Source organism: Oryx dammah, unplaced genomic scaffold, assembly GCF_014754425.2.
Source record: "Oryx dammah isolate SB20612 unplaced genomic scaffold, SCBI_Odam_1.1 HiC_scaffold_5, whole genome shotgun sequence".
Lineage (NCBI taxonomy): Eukaryota > Metazoa > Chordata > Mammalia > Artiodactyla > Bovidae > Oryx > Oryx dammah.
The window spans coordinates 89,939,639-89,955,729 of record NW_024070189.1 but is presented as its reverse complement, the minus strand read 5'-3'; the positions used below and the strand labels follow the sequence as shown (position 1 = coordinate 89,955,729).

The following is a 16,091-nucleotide window of genomic DNA, read 5'->3' as shown; positions in this document are numbered from 1 at the left end:
TGACCAAGGATGGAACCCAGGTCCCCTACATTGCAAGGTGGGTTCTTAACCACTGGACTACTAGAGAAGTCCCTCCCGTCACTCTTGATTTGCTTCCCCTACTTTATTTTCTTTCACAGGAGTTATCACTACCTGTCACTATATACTTATTTAATAGTTGTATCCCTAATTGACTGTGAGCCCCTTGAGGGCAGGATCCCATCAGTCTTATTCTCTGTTGTGACTGTGCTGGCCTGATACACAGCAGTTGCTCAGTAAATGTTCTGGGCATAACTGCTCTTGCATTCAATCACACAGAGAAAATGCAGCCATGAGAATTCCAACCTAAATGTGTGCACATATGCATGTGTATTTTTTTTTTTTTTGCTAGAGTATTTGGGGTGGGGGGGGCTTCCCTGGTGGCTTATATGGTAAAGAATCTGCCTACAGTGCAGGGGCCCTGGGTTCAATTCCTGGGTTGGGAAGATCCCCTGGAGAACGAAATGGCAACCCACTCCAGTATTCTTGCCTGGAAAATCCCATGGACAGAGAAGCCTGGTGGGCTATAGTCCATGGGGTCACAAAGAGTCAGATATGACTGAGCAACCAACATGAGTATTTTTTAAAAATAATTTTATTTATTTATTTTGGCTGTGCTCATTCTTCGTTTCTGCACAGGCTTTTCTCTAGTTGTGACTAGCAGCGGCTACTTGAGTTGTTGCGGGGGCTTCTCATTATGGTGGCTCCTCTTGCTGTGGAGCACAGGCTCTAGGGCACGTGGGTTCAGTAGTTGCGGTTCCCAGCTCTAGAGTTCAGGTTTAGTAGTTGTGGCGCATGGGCTTAGTTGCTCTGAGGCATATGGGATCTTCGCAGACCAGGGATCAAACCAGTTTCCTGCATTGGCAGGCAGATTCTTTACCACTGAACCAAAAGTGAAACCTCGCCAGAGTATTTTATTATTTACTTTTCAAAAGATTTCCTTCCATGTAGACTATTTTAAAGTCTTTACTGAATTTGTTACAATATTGTTTCTGCTTTTATGTTTTGGTTTTCTGGCCCCAAAGCATGTGGGATCTGGGGCTTCCCAGGTGGTGCTAGTGGTACAGAACCTGCCTGCCAATGAGGGGAATGCAAGAGATACAGATTCTATCCCTAGGTCAGGAAGATCTCCTGGAGTAGGAAGTTACAACCTGCTCCAGTATTCTTGCCTGTAAAATTCCATGGCCAGAGCAGCCTGGTGGGCTACAATCCATTGGGCCACAAAAAATATGACACAATTGAGCGATTCAGCACAGCCCATGTCTTATTTTAGCACCCCGACCAGAGATTGAACCTGCAGCCCCTGAATTGGAAGGCAAAGTCTTAACCATTGGACTGACAGGGAAGTCCGTTTTCCAGAGTATTTAAAAAAATATCTGATAAAAATGGTTCATATAAAAAATTTTAATAAAAACGAAAACCTATCTGAGATGTTATTTCACCCACAAATACCTGAGAAAATATCTCTAGCTGAAAAAAAATTTATTTTTAAACATCACTACAATGTCATTACAATTCTTAACAAAATCAACAATAGCTCCTTTATATCATCTAACACTTGGATCCAATCAAATTTCCCTGGTGGTCTCAAGCAAGCTCTTTTCCTGTGTCGGATTCTTATTTGATGTTACAAACTGGGTCCACCCTCCCATCCCCTCAATCCTGTTTCCCGCTTAATTTTTCTCCATACCACTAACACCATCCGCTCCACCATAGATTTTTTATTTTCTGGCTCTCTCCTCCAATCAAAAAGATCACGAGTTCTTTGAGGCAAGGGATTTTGTTTTCTTCACTGCTGGTACAGAACGGACTCTCAAGAACTGTTCTTAAAGAAGTAAATCTGCAGTCCATGGGGTAGCAAAGAGTCGGACACGACTTGGCGACTGAACAATAACAAAATCATAACGTCCGCGATTTATTCAGATTTCGAATTGCAGCATCGTCCTCACGACCTCTATGAAGCCGGTGCTATTCGTATCCTCATTTCATAGCTAGGAAAATAAAGTTCAGGAAGGTAAAAGTTTGGGCTGCACTTCGTTGAACTTCCGTCAGCGCTCTGAGGATAATCTCCGATCTCTTTAAGTTAAACCCCTCGGTGATCCGCCATCGAGGGTCCCCAAGCCCTAGCTCTGTGCGACCCATCCTCTTCATTTTTTCCCACATTGTGTTTGTTGAGGGCTACTGGCGCTGACCACGTGGCTGGGTCGTGGGGACTTTGCCCCCACACAGAGTTGGGACTTTTTCACGTGACCGCTGGGTAGTCAGGGAAGGTTCTTGAGTAAGTAAAAGGACAGGGCCAGCGCTTTCTCCGCGGGGTCCTCGGCCTGTCCCTCTCCCTCTTGTCTCTCCTTGGGGAACGCGGTGGAAGGCGTTCAAACACAACCTCCCTCTGGAAGCACCTCCCTCTGGAAGCGCCGTCGTTGTCCCTGGCAACAGAATCCCGACGAACCACCGAGACGCGCCCCGAAAGTGCAGAGTGGTCACTTTGGGCCAGCAAGACGCAGAGATCTAGAGAGGGACCCTGCGCCGATTGTCACGTGGACTGCCCTCGCGAAGGCGGGACTTCCGGCGGCGGCGTATTTTTTTTCCGGTTGTTGGCGCCTGCCGGCCCCTCCCGTACTGGGCCCTGCGCCCCCCCAACCCCCCCCCCCGCGGCCCCCAGCCGCCGGGCCCCCCGCCACTATGAAGAAATTCTTCCAAGAGATCAAGGCCGACATCAAGTTCAAGAGCGCGGGACCGGGTCAGAAGCTCACGGAGTCGGCGGGGTGCGTGACAGGCGTTGAAGCTTGAGACCCGGGGTCGGGGATGGGCGGGTGGGGTGGGGCGCGGGAAGTCTAGGGAAGGCGAGGGGCGTGGAGGGGCGGCTGAGAGAACGTGGGGGACACCTCCGGGGGCGGGGCACGAGGGAGGGGTGGGAGTTGGGGGAGGGGAGGCCTCTGGGGGCGGGGCAGAGGGAGCGAGGCTGGAGGGGGCGGGGCTGCAGGAACTGAGGGGTCAGTTAAGAGACCCTAGCCGGTTAGGGCGGGCGGTAAGGGAGAGGCTAGGGATGCGGAGAACGGCCCCTGAAAAGTCATCGCCTAAGATCTGAGGGCATCTCGGTGATCAGAGGTTGGGGACTGATCCTGGAGAAACAAGAAGAGCTGGGGTCGCAAAAAGTCGTAAAGCTTAAGCTCCGTGGCGACAGAGAACTGGGCCTTGATTGTGGGGCAGGAGGGTGGATGGGAGGTGAGGATCCGGAGGGCTTAGGCGTTGTTGGAGGTGTGGTCAGGCTTGGGAGGTGCGGGTGAACTGCGGGGGCGCGGGGGAGGTGAGTGGCGTCGTGAGGGGCTGTGGAAGGTCTGGGAGGAGAAGGGAAGCAGGTGGGTGGAGGTGAGGACCTGGGGGACTCCGACTAGAAGGAGATGGGGGTCCTCCTCGTCGGTGAACGCTGAGTGGCCTGAAGGCTCCGGAGGGAGACCTGGGAGGGGAGGGAAGGTGGCCTGCACTTCCAGGCCTCTGTAACTTGACTGGGGAAAACTTGAAGAGAGGGGCCTGGGGCCACACTGGAGACTCCGTGGGGAAGTGTGAGGGGCCAGTGCTGAGCAGAAGATAGTGATGAGCTGGAGAGGCAAGGTGGATGGGCTGAGAAGGCTCCACTGTGGGGAGGGATGAGCAGAAGGAATCTAGAAGGAGCTGGGATTCCTACAGGGAGCTACAGAGAGGGCTTGGGGGCCCGAGGGGGTTTAGGATGGGGGGGTGACTTAAGAAAGTTGTCAGCATGGGGGGCTGGTCTGTGAGGCATAATGGAAGGGATTGTGAAGAGGTGAGGGCTGGGAGGAGAGACTGGGTGGCTGGCAGTAAGGGTTGGTGAGGGAATGCTGAGGCAGTGGGCTGGGTGAGGGAGAGTGGGTGCATGGTAAGGACATCCGGGCATCTGTCATGAGGCTTGGGGGTTCCCTGGGGTTCTTGGGAAGGGATCACTGAGTGGGGTGAAGGAGGCCCATGAGGGCCAGATCTGTGAGTCAGGGAGGAAAGTGCAGGTCCCAGGAGCCTGGGGTTGGGGGTGGGGAGGAGGACCCCTTTAAAGAGGCCCAGGGACAATCATGGGCCAAACAGGGGAGTCCAATCATTTGTCCATCAAGTAGTGAGTGGAGGTGGGAGCTGGAGCAGCTGGGACTGTGTGTGACTGGAAGGAGGTGAGGGCTGATGGTTTTGTCAGACTGGAGGCCTGGAAGGAGAGGGGAGTGAAGTCATGTGGAAATTTGGGCTTCTGTGATGTGCCTGGAGCCAGCCTGGAGATGCAGGGTGTGTGTACAGCTAACTGCCATGGCATGAGAATCCCTGCCCTCTCAGGGCTCCCCTTCCTGTGAGGGGAGGTGGACAAGTAAGCCAGTACATAAATGACGGAAGGTTGGCCATGAAGGAAAAAAAACAAGGTTGAGATTGCCAGCGATGCTGGGGACTGTTAGGTGCTCTGAGAATGTCTCTCTAAGAAGGGGAAGTTTGAGCTCAGACTTAGCCGTGTGGAAATCAACCCATACCACACACATGCATGCGCTGTTGAAGTGGCCCCTGTCCATCCCAGGAAGGATACCCCCCAGAAAGCAGAGTGCGAAGGTCCTGTGGTGGGAGAACAGCAGAGCAAAGATGGGAACAAGTGAGGGAAAGGGGCAGCTCGCACAGGGCCTGTGTTTGCAACAGGGTTTTGTCGTTCTTGGGGTGAGGGTGCTGTGTATGCAGAGGAGTGACTGGGATTTAGAAGGACCCCTCTGGCTGCCAGGATGAGTCATGAAGGGAGGAGGGGGGAGTGAAAGGTTTGGAAAATGGTGCTTTTATGGAATGGTGGGGCTTGGGCAGAGCTATCCATACGTGACTTGTCTGTTCTTCAGCCTGAAACTTTCAGCTGTGGACAGGGTGGGCAAGAGGACCAGGGATCAGAAAAGAGGGCTGCCCTGGGTGTCTGAGCAGAGAGGGGGACCGGGCGGGGGGGTGGGGCGGTGCAGCAAGGCCATCAACGAAGATTCTTGGCTCCCTCTTGAGATATAGCATAGATGATTCCAGCTTCCAAAGGGAGAGTCCTGAGGGAAGGAGAGCAAGGCAGAGTCAGACCTGGGTGGGAGGCAGGACTCTGCTGGAATGAGGAGGAGGCCAGGTCATTTCCCGGCTGGGTCAGGGCTGGAGGGTGCCCATCTTACAGGGCAATCACCCTGCTTCCCAGGGTGGAAGCAATAGCAAACCAAATCTCTGTAGCCTGCCTCACACAGGGCCTGTGTGCAGCCTGGCATACTGCCCCAGCTTCCATGAGCCTCTGGGGCTTGTGAGAGAGTGGCTGGAGCCCTCGCAGGGAGGAATGTTGCCCTGAGGAATAGACATGATGAGCCTTAGCTCCTGGCATGCTGTCTACCTGGCACACAGTTGGTGCTCAGTAGACGAAGTCTGGATGGGTCTTACCCTTGTAGACAATAGGGGTGGAGACTTTCCCATGGGGAAGGGGGCACACGGTGGGTGTGCTCTCCCCCTGCCTGACAGGTGACAACTCCGGGGCCCAGACCAGGGCAGGATTTGCCCAGAAGGGCCAAGCAGGGAACAGAACCACCATCTGCCTCCAGGGGCTCCTCTGTCAGTGTTAGAACCACTGTCTGGTGGCCCCCAGGGAAGAGGCACCTCTATGTCTGCTGGGACAGGAGGGGAAGGGGACAGAAACTCTCCTGCCAACCCCATGTCACCTCGCCATCCCCTTGCGTCTCCTCAGGGAGAAGGCCCCCAAAGAGAAGCCCAGCCAGCCACTAGTCCGGCAGCCCCGCCAGGGACCCACCAATGAGGCACAGATGGCGGCAGCGGCGGCCCTGGCCCGGCTGGAGCAGAAGCAGCCCCGGGCACGGGGCCCCACATCTCAGGACTCCATCCGGAACCAGGGTGAGCCTCGACTGTCCTCCAGCCATGGTGGGGGGACATGGGGCAGGTGGAACAGGCCTATCTCCACTGTCCTCTGGGTGATCCTCTGCTTCTCACGGGTCCCAGAGCCTTCGGGCTCCCACACTTTGAGGTAGGAAGAGGTTTAAATCACAGTTGTGAGGAAGATCCCTTGGAGAAGGAAATGGCACTCCACTCCAGTATTCTTGCCTGGAGAATTCCACGGACAGAGGAGCCTGGCAGGCTACCATCCATGGGGTCTCACAGAATCATACATGACTGAGCAACTAACACTTTTACCACAAAGGGGAAGTGCTGGTGAAAAGGCTGAGGAGGGGTCTGTCTGTGATCTGGGGCAGGGATGTCTGGGATGGTGGAAGGAGACAGAACCAGGACTTGGAGCAGGAGGAGGGCATGGTCTGGTGCAGTCTGGGCCTGGGGGCGTGGAGAAGTGTGGGGCCGGGAGGACCTCGAGCTGGAAGGACTAGAGTGTGACCCATGTGAGGATTCAGGCCTGGACGGGGCGTGCAGGCTCACTCCACACACCGGCCTGTTCTCCGTCTACCTGCCTCTCCCCACAGTGAGAAAGGAACTCCGAGCTGAAGCAACGGTCAGTGGGAACCCAGAGGCCCGAGGGAGCAACACGGTAAAGACACTGTGGCAGCAGCAGTGGGGACCCCCAAAGTGGGGCCTGGGGAGGGGGACCTGGAGGGACCGCTTGGGCTCTTTCCTGCTGTGGTCTGATTGGTGCCCAGTCCTGGGCTATAAGCATCTACTGCTGGGGATGAGAAGGAGATGCAGCTGTCAGGGTGGATCGAGGTCACCTCTGGCCTCAGGGTACTGAGACAGGTTAGGGAACCCCGTGGTGGAGGGTGGTGTCATCTGGGACCTGCATGCCTGGTGCATAATGAAACCAAACCCAGGTGCCGGGGGAGGGGCTGCACGTCCATTCAGTCATTCCCCTGTAACTGCACACGGGGTGAAGCTGCTATAGTTCTCACTTTTCAGAAGAGAAAACAGGTTCAGAGAGCCCAGTGTCCTCAGTTTGCACCTCGAAACCAGCAGGGGCAGGACTGGAATTCCCAGGCTGTCTGACTCCAAAGCCCTTTCCCTTAGCGCTGCCCTCTGCTGCTTTCCTTGGTGGTGGGGCACACAGAGACTGGTGTAATCTGTGAGGCCTTCCTGGAGGAGGCAGGCCTTAACGGAGAGCTTGGCGGAAGGGGTGTTCTGAGCAGCACCACCCGTGAGGCCTGACTGAGTTTTAGAAAGGAAGGAACCTTGAAGGTGACCTAGGAATTGAGCTCCAGACCAAGGCCAGGACTCCCCCAGGGCACCGTTGCCCCCCTGACTCCCTTTCCAAAGCTCATTCCTCACTCCTCAGTCAGGGGAGCAGGAAGGGCAGGAGTCTTCGGCTGAGCACTTGCTCTGTGTCCAGAGATGCGCTCTGTTCCTTACCTTGTTGGATTCTGAGTTGGTCCCTCGAGGACATCTTACAGCCCCGAAGATGCGCTCCGAGGGGCTTGGGTTCTGGGCCACAGTGTTCCACAGTAGGCTGCCTGGCTCCCAGGGCCACGCTCTCAGGACTGTGGTACTCAGGGTGGCCTTTGTCCACAGTCCAGGCTCAGACACCTTCCCCCATCTTCCCAGGCGCCAGAGCCCAAAGAGGGAGGCTCGGCCCACCTGGCGGTGCCCGGAGTGTACTTCACCTGCCCTCTCACAGGGGCCATCCTAAGGAAGGACCAGCGGGACGCCCGCATCAGAGAGGCCATTCTCATGGTGAGTGCCTGCCCCGATGCCTGAGCCGCCCCTGGAAGTCTGGAAGGCCCGGCAGCCCGTGCAGCATCCCCACCTGGGGGTGCTCCGGTTCTGTGCTAACCTCCCTCACCTATGGGACAGAATTCACAGTCCGGGAGGGTAGGTGGAGAAAGCCACTCCACCCTCCCCAGGGCACCAGCTTTGAGCATGTTATATCCGTTTTCAGAGATGCTCCAAATACAAACTACCGAGGCATTTGTATCTCCTACATGGGCTGCATTTTTGTTTTACATAAAAATCAATCTGCCATTCAATCTGACATGGAACTGCAACGTTTATCAGTACAGGAAGAACTTCCGTATTATTTTCTTTTCCTTAAAATTCTGTATTTGGAAATAATTCCAAATCTAAAGAAAAACTACAAGAACAAGAAAGAACACCTGAATCTCCTTCACCTAGGGCGGGAGTGACCTATTACTGTTCCAACAGATTATTACAAATATTACAAATGCAGTGCTTCCAGACAGCACATCTCTGCCCTCACAGTTCTGGAAGTTACAAGTGGGCTACAGTCAAGATGGCCACAGGGCTATTTGCCTTCTGGGAGCCCTGGGGATTCAGGCTGTTTGTCTGCTGTTCCTTCTCCTCCTTCACGGCCAGCTGAGCCAGGCCAGGCCTTTCCCAGCTGCCCGCTCTCTGCTTCTTTCTCTCTCTTCCCCCTCTTATTGGGTTCACCTGGTAATCCCAGTTAATCTCCTTATCTTAAGGTCCGCTAATCATCAGCCTTAACTCCACCTGTGCAACCCCTGCCCGGTAACCTACATTCTCCCAGGTTCCAGGGATCAAATTACAAATACCTGTGTCATTCTCCCCACCTTACCTAAATCTGCCAGTTGTTAACGTTTTTACCTCATTTGCTCTGTCACCCGTCTCTGGGTTTTTTTTTTTGCCACACCGCATGTGGGATCTTAGTTCCCCTGCTAGGGATGGAACCCCCACACTTTGCATTGGAAGCACAGAGTCTTCACCACTGGACCATCGTGGAAGTCCCTCCATTTTTCTCTGAGCAGTTTGAAAGTCTGCTTTCTCCATAGTGACTGCACGGTGACTCCTGTAAGTTGTCCCTTGACTAACCAGCACTGTGTTGATGAGCATGTAGGAAGTTTCCAATCTTTCACTAGAGAGGACAGTATTGATGCTGAAAACCTGGTCTGTACAGCACTTCGAGCTGTAGGTTCCATTCCAGAAGCTGAGTTACTGGAACAAAGAACATCTCCACAGTTTGTCCCGATTCACTCTTTCCCCAGCATTGTGGGAGAAGGTTCCCATTTGCCTTGTCCCCTGACTGTCACTGTGGGTGACCAAACATTCATTGTCTCTACCCAAATTGATAGGTAAAAACAACGTCTCAGCAGTTTTTAGTTTGCATCTCCCTTTTTAGGGTTAGGTTGTCTGTGTTTCATATGAGGATGCATCTTTTGACCATTTCTGTATTGGGTATTTTTTTTTATTATTGATTTGTAGGCACTTTTTACATATTAGCAGTATGAGGTTTTTGTCTATGATCTGGGGATATTTTACTCCAGATGTTGTTTTTTTTTTCTCCAGCTTATTTTTATATTCTGCTTATGGTCACATAGCCATGCAGAAATTTTTTCTATGTAATTCAGTGCATCGATTTTAATTTATGGCTTCCAGGTTTTGTGGCATACTTAGAAAAGCCTTCCCCACTAAAGAATTAAAACAGTTCTTCTGTGGTTTTTCTAGTGCTATTCTGTTTTGCTTTTTAACGTTTAAAGGTTTGCTCCAACTAGAATTTATCCCTGTGTAGAATACGATGCATGCAGCTAGGGTTATTTTCATTTTCAAAAAATTTTTATTAGAGTATAGTTAATTTACAGTGTTGTGTGTGTTTATTTTTTCCCAGATAGTTACCCAGTTTTCCCCAGTCCTTATTTGTTGAAATACCTGTTTCTGGCCACTGTGAAGTCCACCCCCATCACAACATGAATACCTACATGGATGTTGTGTTCCTTTGTCCCTTGTCTGTTCACATGCCCTGGTCCTAATTTAAATGAGGCTGCGAGCTGCCTGGATACTTCTGAGAACAGCATTGAGAGCTGCAGCTCTTTGCTGGGGCTGGGTATGCTTGTCCCAAGGCGGCTGGAGTGGGGGCCGTCAGCCTGGCTCAGCCATATCCTGAGGACACCCCCCTGCCCCCATCTCACAGCTGCTTCTTTGCAGACCCACTTTCTTGGCCGGTCTGAGCCTTTTTGTCTTATGCTGGTAACTTAACTGGCAGACTGAACGGGGTCCAGATTTGAAGTCCCCAGGAGAGTTGACCCAGTTCACATCAGACGTCAAGTGACACATACATGACTGCTGAAGGCTGACCCCCACTGTAGTTCAGAGAGGCGGGCCGGGGCAGGCAGAGGCTCTGGCTGGGCTTCTGCGGGGGTGCATAGGTAGATCTGAGTGGCCAGGTGGTCTCTGCTCTGATCCATCACCTCTAGTGACCCCACTGTTCACCCCCACCACTGTTCAGGCAGAGCAGATGTGTTTGGGGCTGCCGCAGGTACCAGCCCCACTGGCCATGTAACTGCTGACTTTCTGGGGCTGCAGAAAAACAAGACCCCATGGTGAGGCCGCGTGCCTAGCTGTCCAGAGTGCGAGCACACTTGCTGCCTGACCTTGCTCCTCTCCTCAGTGACCCATTCTCAGTCTCTCCCTACTGGGATGCTGTTTGCAGGGTCCCTGGGGTCACCCAGAGGCTAGGCCAGCTGAAGGATCAAACATGGCCCCTCCAATCCCCAGGGAGGCAGGTGCCACCCCCAAGGCAGGGGGACGAGTCAGTGGCGTCTCCACTGTTTTGCCTCCCTGGCTGTGCACTGGGCAGCCGCAGGTCACAGACCTTTTTGGCATTGTTTCTGCCACTTCAGTCTGTTTCTAGAACGTCCCTTGCGGGGCTGGGGGATTAGCAGAGGCAGTGCGTCTGCAGTGGCCGGCGGGTTCCAGACATGCTGCCAGTGCATGCTGAGAGCCGGCCACTCAGCCAGTGTGGCCCCCAGGCTCCCAGGAGGGTGCTTCCTGACCCACTGCTTTCTTCACTCCCCCAGCACTTCTCCACTGACCCAGTGGCTGCCTCCATCATGAAGATCCACACGTTCAACAAGGACCGGGACCGGGTGAAGCTGGGCGTGGACACCATCGCCAAGTGAGTGAGCAGCCCTCTCCCGCCAGGCGCCAACTCCTGCTGAAGAGGCCTGTAGGGAGCATGGCCCTCTCCCTGAGCCCTCAGGGAAGGGGTCTGGCCTCTCTGGGGCCATTTATTAGTCTTTAAAATGAAGAGGTTTCCTGCATCAGTTCAGTTCAGTCGCTCAGTCGTGTCCAACTCTGCGACCCCAGGGACTGTAGCACACCAGGCTTCCCTGTCTATCAGCAACTCCCAGAGCTTACTCAGACTCACGTCCATTGAGTCAGTGATGCCATCCGACCATCTTATCCTCTGTCATCCCCTTCTTCTCTTGCCTTCAATCTTTCCCAGCATCAGGGTGTTTTCTAGTGAGTCAGTTCTTTGTATCAGGTGGGCAAAGTATTGGAGTTTAGCTTCAGCATTAGTCCTTCCAGTGAATATTCAGGACTGATTTCCTTTAGGATGGACTGGTTGGATCTCCTTGCAGTCCAAGGGACTCTCAAAAGTCTTCTCCAACACCACAGTTCAAAAGCATCAGTTCTTTGGCACTTAGCTTACTTTATAATCCAACTCTCACATCCATACATGACTACTGGATAAACCATAGCTTTGACTAGACGGACCTTGCATTAGGGGTTCCCAACCCTGGCTTCCTATTGGGATCATCAGGAGAGAGTGAAGAGGCAGGGTCACCCTGTTCCTCTTATTGAGCAGGTCTGGATGGGGGTGCCTATCAGTTTGTGCTGCTTAGGAGCCCCCCAAGCTGGGGGACCTCCAGGGACCCGTCAGCTCCAGAGGCCGTTACTCTGGCCCTACCCCGCTTCACCCACCGTGGTGGGTCATTGGTGCCCTGGGAAGGCAGGACCAAAGGGGAGGCCTGGTGCGCCAGGGGTTGGGCTCTGTGGAGTGTCCAGGTATGATGGCACCTTGCTTGGGGTCACCCTTAATGAGGTGGCATGGCTCTGAGCTGTCGGCCGCTGTCCACCCCAGGTACCTGGACAACATCCACCTGCACCCAGAGGAGGAGAAGTACCGAAAGATCAAGGTGCAGAACAAGGTGTTCCAGGTGAGGGCTGCTGGCAGAGGGACTTGGCCTGGTGTGACTGGGCCCATGAGGCCCCCCAGGACCCAAGCCATCACAGGGAGCAGCTGGCTTGCAGGCAGCTTGGGATGGGGGCTGAAGCTGGCTGCAGAAGGGCCCCTGCTTGGCGGGTGGGTGATGGGGGCGCGGTGGGGAGCAGTCCAGGTGGGCTGAGGTGGTGGGAGGGAGGGTGGGCTCTCTGAGCACCATACACCCTCTGCCCTGCCCACCACCCACAGTGTAGTGTGAGCTCTCTTTGAGTTAGTTGAGAGAACATCTGCACTGGGGAGGTTTTCCACACAAAGGCAGGCTTCTGGCATCTGTGGAGAAAGTGGCCCACCACCCTGGCCCGTGGTGCCTGCCCCTGTGGCCGGCAGGGCCCCACTTGCTTCTGGTGGCCCCCACCTGAGTCCAGCATCACACAGCTGGCCTGCCCCACCTTTGGCACTCCCTCCTCATGTTGTCCTTTGGCTTTTCATCCTCCTTCACCCTGGTGTTGACCTTTCGCAGTCTTGGGCCCTCTGTGAGCTCAGCCCCTCAAGACGGCTTCAGGGGGTTCAGCCAGTCCAGGGATAGCAGCTGCACTGAGACCAGGGACTCTGGGCTGAGGGGCCAGGGTGGGCAGAGAGTCTTGTGGGGCACAGGGAGGCCCCGAGGGTTCCGTGTGACCTCTGCCTCCGCTCTCAGGAGCGCATTCACTGCCTGGAAGGGACCCACGAGTTTTTTGAGGCCATCGGCTTCCAGAAGGTGCTGCTTCCAATCCCTGACCAGGGTAAGAGCCCAGAGTTGGGGCGGGACGGTCCAGCGAGGGGTCTCCCGGACTAGGCAGTGACGTTTCTGCATGTTCCAGAGGGCCCCGAGGAGTTCTACGTGCTGAGCGAGGCCGCTCTGGCCGAGCCTCAGAGTCTGGAGCGCCACAAGGAGCAGCTGCTGAGCGCCGAGCCTGTGCGCGCCACTCTGGCCCGCCAGCGCCGTGTCTTCCGGCCCTCACCCCTGGCCTCGCAGTTCGACCTGCCCGCGGACTTCTTCAACCTCACGGCCGAGGAGATCAAGCGGGAGCAGCGGCTGCGGTCGGAGGCCGTGGAGCGGCTGAGCGTCCTACGGACCAAGGCCATGCGTGAGCGGGAGGAGCAGCGGGAGATGCGCAAGTACACGTACACGCTGCTGCGCGTGCGCCTCCCCGATGGCTGCCTGCTGCAGGGTGCGTTCTGGGCACCTGTGCGGTACCCCCAGGCTGCGTTTGTCCCCGGGGAGGTGTGTGTGCGCGTCCCCGACAACTGCAGGGTGCAGGGTGCGTGCTGGGCGCCCGCATGGCCTGTCTGGGCTGCGCTTGTCCCCGGGGAGGAGGCTGAGGGCTCGTGGGCGGCTAGTGCAGAGGGGCTCCCGCGAGCTCCAGCGCCACTCGACTGTCCCACCCCTAGGGACCTTCTATGCCCGGGAACGGGTGGCAGTGCTGTATGGGTTTGTCCGGGAGGCCTTGCAGAACGACTGGCTGCCCTTTGAGCTGCTGGCCTCAGGTGGACAGAAGCTGTCAGAAGATGAGAACCTGGCCTTCAACGAATGTGGGCTGGTGAGTGACGGCTCCCCGCACATTAGCTTGACTCTCTGGGCTCTTGTTAAATCAGCACAAGCCCCCAAGAGGGGATGGGATGGTACTGGGGAGGTGTCTCTGGGTTAAGACCCACCATCCCACCTGTGGTGTGACCTTGAGTAACTTCTGTGTGTAAAATGGAAATGTGCCATGTGTGTTGAGAGTCCTCTGCAAAGACCAGAAGGCATTCAAAATGCAGGAATTCCTTGAGAGGATGAAGGAGGGGGCCGGATTGTGGTCAGACCCTGATTCAGGGAGACTGGGAAGGAGGCCTGGAGAAGAAGTGCCAACTGCTGCCCCAGGCTGGGTGGGCTTCAGCCAGGCCACAGGGCAGTCCTCAGCTGATGAGCCCTTGAGGGCACAGTGGTGCTATCACCCGTGGGGAACAACCCTGGGTGAGCGTGGCCCGGGCTCCAGAGGGGAGATTTGAATGTGAAGCTGGAGCTCTGCGCCTCTCACCCTGCTGCAGGTGCCCTCTGCCCTCCTGACCTTCTCGTGGGACGCGGCTGTGCTCGAGGACATCAGGGCTGCAGGCACCCAGCCAGACACGTCTATCCTGAAACCCGAGCTCCTGTCGGCCATTGAGAAGCTCTAGTGAAATAAAGCAGGGTTGGCTCAGCCCCACCGTGGGTCTGCCTCGTGCTGTCCTCCACGTTCTCCCATCCTGGTCCCCCTACCTCCTCCAGAACCACTCGCCCTGCCCATGGGGTACTGCAGGCATGAAGTGGGCGCTGGCTGGCCAGGCACAACAGCCATGACCACCGCCAGGAGAGGGCATCACTAGTAATCTGTTTAACAGAAGCCGTGGGTGTCTCCCAGGCAGAGTAGCCTGCAGCCCTGGCCAGGATCCTGTGTGCCCCAGAGTAACTGGCCAAGGGAGGCCGGGGCCTGTCAGGACAAGTTCTGTAAAGTTATAAACTTGAATAAACAGGATGTTGACTAGTTTCCTGGTGGAGTTCAAGCTGCGGGAGGCAGGGTCAGCAGCTGTGGAACCATCAGTGAGCAAGGCTGGCTTTGACTCCTGGTGAAGCAGGGTCAGGTGGACACCTGCTCTGGGATGGTGCCTGGGGTCCCAAGAGCCCCTCGTGTCTGAGGCGAGCTCTTCACTTCCCCTGCTTTCCTATGTTGTCCCCACCGTCTACGAGCCAGCCCTGGGGCCAGAGCCCATGAACGTGACATTATGTGCCAGAGGGACTTGGGTGTGGTTAAGGACGAACTAGGGGACTGTCCTGGGTTATGTAGTGAGCCTAGGTGTCCCCATGGGAGCTCTAACGTGGAAGGAAGTAAAGATGGGAGATGTGACGCTGCAGGTCTTGAAGATGGAGGAGGGGCTTCTTAATAGCTGCAAAAAGCAGAAATGGGGTTCCCCCTTCCAAAAGAATGGGTTCTTCTGGAAGAATGAAATGGGGTTCTCCCGTTCCAGAAGAAACCATCCCTCCCCTCAATTTAACCCAGCGAGGCCCTCATGAGGCTTCTGCCCCTAGAACTGTTAGGAATAATGTGGGTGCTTTGTCAACAGCAGCCACAGCGATCTAACAGAGACAGGAAAACAAAGGTCTGGAAGGTAGAGGACCTGCCCTGTCTGGACCCCGCCTTCATGGAGGCCAGTGGTAACTGGCTCTCTGGCCACTCTGAGGTGAGAGCTTCCAGGCCCCTAATGTGATTAGACATAAAAATTTCCTGTAACCCAGAGCCACTGAGTAGCCCCCACACAAGCTGTGCCTCACACTTGGGCAGCCTGCAACTGTCCTCACATGGGGTCAGGACCTGGGCCCACCCTCCTTGGCTGCCTGATCCCCAGAACCTGCTAGTGGGTAAATTGTCAGGTGGCAACTAGCAAGGTTAAAGGCACTTAACCATGATTGAGGCTGGTGGCCACACCCACAGGGGAGCTGCACCCATGCCTCACCCCTGTGCCAACAACCTGCAGCACTTATTCCCAGGTGGGGCCAGGGTCCGCACCCTACCCCCACAGAGCTGGAGGAAGAGACCCTCTCCAGGAGGATCAGGGTGCTGCCAGGAGAGGCAGGCCCAGGGGGAGGGGGGGGTGTCTTAGCTAGCAGATGGTGTGGTCCCCAAGGGCGGGGTCATGTTGCCCCACCTCGTGGGTGAGGCATCCACAATCTGAACAGGTACTCACGCTGAGATGCCAGCTGACTCTTCTTCCAACAAAACAACGTGCTGTGAAGGGCTAGCAGGACTGGAACCTGGTTCCAGTAGTCAGAATTCTGCCAGAGCCTCGCTGCCCCAGGCCCTCGGTACATGTTGAGATGCCTCTGCTGGGCCCGTCACAGCCCTATCCTAGGGCCGCTCCAGGGTCCAGTAGGTGCAGCGCCTGGCTCCACAATTCCTTGCTTCAGCACTCCCGAGGTTGGGAACACCCTCTGCCCACCCGCCAAGGGGCAGGAGGGGTTAACCAGCACAAGCACCTGCCGAGGAGCGCAGCCCTGAATGAGGTAAGCAGGGAGGCCAAGGACCTCACAACAAAGAGATGGGACAGAACTTGTACGAAGCGTTGAACTTTAAACAAAGGCCACAGGTCCACGCATGGGGAACTGAGG

The 16,091-nt window shown here is 55.4% G+C and overlaps 1 protein-coding gene across 6 annotated transcripts; it reads left to right on the top strand.

Moving 5' to 3' along the window:
* The first annotated feature begins 1,269 nt into the window (after nt 1-1,269).
* On the top strand, nt 1,270-14,473 carry UBXN6 (UBX domain protein 6). Of its 6 annotated transcripts, none has more exons than XM_040241992.1 (10): nt 1,270-2,783; nt 5,750-5,913; nt 6,492-6,556; nt 7,558-7,686; nt 10,782-10,879; nt 11,849-11,924; nt 12,627-12,711; nt 12,790-13,140; nt 13,361-13,509; nt 14,000-14,473. In XM_040241992.1, exons 1-10 carry the CDS (start codon nt 2,701-2,703, stop codon nt 14,123-14,125), a joined length of 1,326 nt encoding a protein of 441 aa, XP_040097926.1. In that variant the 5' UTR covers nt 1,270-2,700; the 3' UTR covers nt 14,126-14,473. The 6 variants fall into 6 exon arrangements, 3 of the variants coding, with proteins under 3 accessions (XP_040097926.1, XP_040097929.1, XP_040097927.1); XM_040241995.1 differs by lacking the exon at nt 1,270-2,783 and adding an exon at nt 2,973-3,243; XM_040241993.1 differs by lacking the exon at nt 1,270-2,783 and adding an exon at nt 2,973-3,625.
* Nucleotides 14,474-16,091: the final 1,618 nt, after the last annotated feature.

Bases quoted from the DNA above. Each gene is read 5' to 3' on its own strand.
- UBXN6 (XM_040241992.1), top strand. From the start codon at position 2,701: ATGAAGAAATTCTTCCAAGAGATCAAGGCCGACATCAAGTTCAAGAGC. The intron at 11,925-12,626 runs GTGAGGGCTGCT...CTCCGCTCTCAG, and splicing joins TGCAGAACAAGGTGTTCCAG to GAGCGCATTCACTGCCTGGA. The intron at 12,712-12,789 runs GTAAGAGCCCAG...TGCATGTTCCAG, and splicing joins GCTTCCAATCCCTGACCAGG to AGGGCCCCGAGGAGTTCTAC.